This window comes from Crocodylus porosus, unplaced genomic scaffold, assembly GCF_001723895.1.
Source record: "Crocodylus porosus isolate Cpor-Errol unplaced genomic scaffold, CroPor_comp1, whole genome shotgun sequence".
Taxonomy (NCBI): domain Eukaryota; kingdom Metazoa; phylum Chordata; order Crocodylia; family Crocodylidae; genus Crocodylus; species Crocodylus porosus.
The window spans coordinates 36303742-36308997 of record NW_017728911.1 but is presented as its reverse complement, the minus strand read 5'-3'; the positions used below and the strand labels follow the sequence as shown (position 1 = coordinate 36308997).

The 5256-nt window shown below is 48.1% G+C and overlaps 1 protein-coding gene across 3 annotated transcripts in view; it reads left to right on the top strand.

The window, feature by feature from the left end:
* SLC51B (solute carrier family 51 beta subunit) overlaps positions 1-3575 on the top strand; it is a 16726-nt gene extending 13151 nt beyond the window's left edge. For all 3 annotated transcript variants that reach the window (XM_019533815.1, XM_019533816.1, XM_019533817.1), the window contains 2 exons: positions 129-219; positions 2472-3575. In XM_019533815.1, coding sequence (XP_019389360.1) covers positions 129-219; positions 2472-2688 — 308 coding nt within the window. In that variant the 3' untranslated portion in view covers positions 2689-3575. The remainder of the gene's footprint in view (positions 1-128; positions 220-2471) is intronic.
* The last annotated feature ends 1681 nt before the right edge of the window (positions 3576-5256 follow it).

Here is a 5256-nt window from a genome sequence, read left to right as displayed (position 1 = left end):
TACCCTTAGAGCCAGTGTACACCAAGCTGCCCCATTAGGCCTATCTTTGCACAAAATGTTTGGCTGGGACAAAGTTGCCAGCATGCCTTTGCATGTGCCTTCACTTGTCCATGATTTTCTTCTTGCAGCGTCAACGTGGAATTACTCCATCCTAGCCCTCTCCTTTGTGGTTCTAGTTCTGGGTCTTCTCCTCCTGGGGATGAATGTTACGGCCAATAGGTAAGACACCAAACTTTAAGGACTGGCTATGAAACCCACAGGTGGGGCAGGTGGAAAAGCCATGCTACTAAGACAGCAACGGGGCAGTGTGCACAGGAGTTAACCGTCAAACCTTCGCACACTTTGCACCATGGGCTCTCAGAAGGGGCAGGACTGCAATTTCCTCAAGGCTTGTGCTTTGTAGAAGTCCACAAAATACTTCAGGCAAAACGTTTTGCAATGCAAAATTCAGATTTTGGTCAACCAAGATAATTTGCAAATTTGTTTGCCCTTCAGCAAATTGTTTCAGGGCAAACCAAACTTTTTTAAAATCCCCAAATTATAAAGCATTTCATGGAATTGATATGCTTTGATTTTTCAAATCCAAAGGACATTTTCTTTCAAAATGTACACCGGTTTTCTGTAAAAAGCTGTTTTAAAAACACTTTGAAGGCCCTCACAAACAAAACATATTGGTTCATTGCTGGCCGGGCAGGATATTTTGTTCAACTTTTGTCCAATTTTCTTGGACTTCACAATTTTGCAAAAAAATGGAAGCAAAAGAAAAATGATTTTGGATCAGTCTGGAATATTTTATTTGCAATATTCAGTTGAGCAGTGAACTGGAAAACATGAAGGCCACGTGCCCCCGGAGGCTGGTGGGGCACAGCGAGTTCCCGCAGGCAGCCACGGCGCTGTTGGGGGGGGGGGGCAAGCACTGACCGGCAGGTGCACGTGCACCCCCTGTGCGTCGCCAATGCTGGAAAATGAGTTATACTTAAAAGCAGTGAGGGGGAAGGTACTTATGCACTAACACGCTGGAGGCTGTCTTCATGCCACTCTTCCCTGACAGTCACCCAGCCTTTTTAGCCTTGAGGCACCCCCTCCAAACCTTCTGTGAACTGAGCCGTACCCCATGTCCAAAGCTAATGTATTCATTACAGTGCTTCCCTGCTTGAAGAGGAGCCAGGAAGGAGAAGTATCCAGCAGGGAAGAACCAGTGAGCAGAGGAGAGCTGCCAAAAGGGAAAAGCCTACCCTTATCTCCTCTGGGGAGTCTGCATCTAGCTCACTTACCACCTCCTCCACTTACCTCCTCTCTCCCAGAGGCACCCTTCAAAGGCTGTCCTGGCATCCTGGTTGAAAATCAGCAGCGTAGGGCATAGCTCCTGGATATTTTTGTGAAAAAACTATATTTTAAAAAACAGCCTTCCTATTATGCTTGGCTTTGAGAAGAAGAGAACACAAATGAATGCCAGTGTGGATCTGCACCAAGTCAGAGCCACTCCCGAAGCTACCCTATATTTGTCCTTCACCACCTGGTTGGTAGTTCGAAGCCGGTAGGCACCTGTAATGGCTGAGCATTTTTTTCTGATGGTCACCGAGTGGTCTGTAGAGAAACAATTGGAGCAGTGGGCCAAAAAAGACATGGCGGTCAAAGAAACCATAGTAAGGCTTAACGCTTTGCATGTCCACCTTCCTTCCTCTGCATTTCCTAAGTGCTGTTCAAAGGCAAGTGGCTTTGATGATCTCTACAATTCTGCTCCAGCACAGGGCTTCTGAGGACAGACAGTAAAGAAGGCTGGTGAGGTGTCCATGCAGCAATACCGCGCATTATTGAGGCACATTATAGCTGAGGCCTTAGCCACAGCTTGGTACTCTTATTAATCAGGGACTAGTCCCTCCTAGTCTGTGCTCTTCCACACTGACAGCTCCCACGTCCCTCTGCGGTGCTAGAACGTGGGCACCGGATGCAGCCGGCGGGGAAGCAGCCCCAGGCCTTGCGCCACGTTCTGTGTTATCCCTCCTCTTCCTCTGGGGAAAAAAAAAGGCATGCTGCAGTATTGCTGCCAACCCCACCCTGTCAAAAACCATGAGACAACCTCTTAAAAATGAAGAGATTTGGAGTGTAAATCATGAGATGCTATTTTTGAAGTGTGTATATGGGGGAAGGGGGTTATTTGTGAAGGCGTGGGGGGCTGTGGGTGCGTATGCGGCAATGGCAACTTATAGCGGGTGTGTGCAGGTGCACGTGCACCCCCTGAGATTGGCCGTGCACCCCCTGGAAGCGGCAGGCATGAAACTGGAAACTGGAAGTGGTACCCACCGCACAACGCAGTCATCTGCAGTTTCCTATACATAATCAGCTCCCGTGTTCCCAGACCAGAGGACTTGAAGGAACGCAGCGTACCCCTGGTGGAAGTCTTGCTGCCACGAAGGGTCTGCCCCGAGCTTCCCATCACCTCTCACGTCTCTTTTATTTCTTCCCCCTAGGAAGAGGAAGATCCTCCTGTATAAAAAAGCTGCAGAAGGCGCACTGTTAGCAGAAACGAGAGTCAAGCACGTCTTCATGCCTGTGGGGGAACAGAGCAACTTGAACCCTTTAACCCAGGATTTGCTTCCGAAAGAGCAGAAGGCTGGAGACGTGCTGGTGCAGTGGAGGGACGGGACTGTCACAGCTCTGTACGCAGACAAGTTTGAGGATGCGTGAGAGCGGGTGCAGTCAGTGTGGAAACAGCTCAACCCATTTCAGAAGTATTGTGCATCTCAGTTGACCTGGAAAGCCAGCACAGTGCATCGAACAGAACAAAACGGAGAGCAGAGGAGGTTTCTCAGCATAGCAGCTCTAGGCTCAGATACAGGCTGACCCGCACCTTCCCCCCTGCTTTCGATTGCCCTACAGCCTGATCTTTACTCTCTGCTGTCAGCCGGCTCTAGGGATACTTCGACATGCCCGTTTTGCCCACCCTCTCTCAGATGTCGCCTGCCTCCATCGCATGAAGCCAAGCCAGACCGGGGGGGTGGGAGGCCGAGGAACGTGGCTTTCACAACAACTCTGGGAAGAATCCTTGAGAAAATGGTGCAGCTAAGCAGAGGAGCTCAAACTATTCCAGTTGCCTTTATCAGCATATTGGGCAAAGGGGTTCACATTGTATAATTGGATATATGTGACTCTACTCTGCAGACAAGTGCAATTCCAGACAGCAGCAGAGCAGTTACTGTCCCAAACTGTATATAAAATACCCCCCAGAAGTCAATAAAACATGCTCTCTTTCCTAAGGAAACTGCCTGTTCACTGTACACGTTGTCCTTCATCAGGATTTATTCACTGTTCTGCACAGACAGTAGGGAAACACCATCCAAAAACTCAAGACACATGGTAAATACATTAATCCTATGACCAAAAGCATGAAGTGTCCCACTCAAGGAGTCTTTTTGTTTTCAAAGTCCTTGCAAAAGAACATTGCATTGTAAAAAAAAAACACCCTTACAAAATATGTATTTTTGGTACACTTTATTTCAAGGTATAGGCAACATTTTTATATCATCTGAAGCTTTCTGCTTTCTATACAATCCAAATCATTTATTCTGCACTGAGATTTTTTTTTCTAAAAAAACCCCTTCTTTTGATTTATTGCTTAAGCAGTGAAATGCTGAGGCTGATCATATACATGCCACCTTCCTTGTTTGCATCTTGAGTAGGCCGTAAGCATCGATACACTTCACCCTCTCTAAAGTTTCTGGATTTTAAATTTGAGAAGAAAATGGGGGTTCTTTGGTAATAACTTTGACTGGAAGTTTGGCAGAGATGCTAGACAGGCTTTCAGGCCCAAAGTCATCTGAAGGCAGTCGGTCCAATAAAAGATATCACCAACAATTCCTGGCTTCCTGTATTGCCTGGACACCACAACACTTTGGTTTAGCTGACAGTCGTGCTTTCCCGGGAACCACGGATCAGCCGCCCGGGGCCCCGTTTCCACTAGAGGGCCCCGTGGTCACGACATGAAATCTCTCTTCCCGGGGACGCACGGTATCAGCACTTTGCTGGCGTTTGCAGCATGTACTGCAATCGGTACTTTCATCTGCACAAGCGCCGCAGCATATTGCCCAATATGGGATTTGGGACTGTCTGAACCAGCGGCATTTTTAGCATTTTTGTGGCCCTGGGCAGAAGAGCAGGGAGTGCCAAGCAGCACAGACTCCCCGGCTGCTGCTGCTGCGACGGCCCTTCTCAACCGGTGCCTGGGGCCAGCGCCTCCCTTGCCCGGCTCTTGTCGTGCTACTCTCTGAGCCGGGGGCCTGCCCCTGCTCTCACAGAAACTGGGAATTTTTCAGCTGATTTCAATGGAAGTCAAACTGGACTGACATCTGAATTTCCATATAAATCCATCCAGTTAAAAGGGAATCAAAGCTGTAAATTGATATGTTAGTAACTTTAGGGGGGAAACCTGCAAAGAATATTGCCAGTCATGGAAAAGCTGGAAAATTCCTCGTTACAAAAAAGCTTCCAAATCTCCTTCAAAAATCACCCTAATAGTGGAAAAGACGGAAATGCAGCGCTCGCATACCCGGAGCAAGCTTAACTCCGACTTCCATCTGCTCGGCCTCCCCCAGATTCCTGCCTGCGCACGGCAGGACTTCAACATTGCCAGCACGAACCAAATGCCACCCTGAAGGCCATGCCACTCGTTTCATCAGCATTAGCACAGACTTTACTCTGGGCTCAGCTATTACATGTGTTGCCCATTTTAGCTAATCCTCTAGTGTGCATTACCAAGGGCTGATTTTTCAAGACACAGTGCTAATTTGCTTAAGAAGGACAGGATGTGGCTTTGAAGGAGCAAAAAGCAAAATATATTTAACTCACGGCCAGGGCAAGGATAGTCCACTTCCCATCCTGTAGACAGCACATATAACATAGGTTTCCAAAATATATATATATGTCTATGTACACATATAAAATACAGACGTCTTGCTTCTGCTATAACCAACAGCGACACTAACACCCAGTGCAAATGATAGGAGCAGTGTGCAAATGCCATGTCCGTAGTAAGCTGCAGGGAATGAACAAACAGGCAGTCATTCAGAGGGAAAGGACCAAGTTGCAGGGTCTTCTGCACTCTGTCCTGGGCCTCAATCGTTGCATCCTAACAAAGTGCTTTGTGTACAGCTAAGTCCATGTGTACTGTGGACAGCCGCTAATGCCAGGCAGCCAGCCACCGTTGCCCCAGAACAGCCCCTTGCAAGCTGTACTTGGAGAACAGTTCTCCAGGTCCCC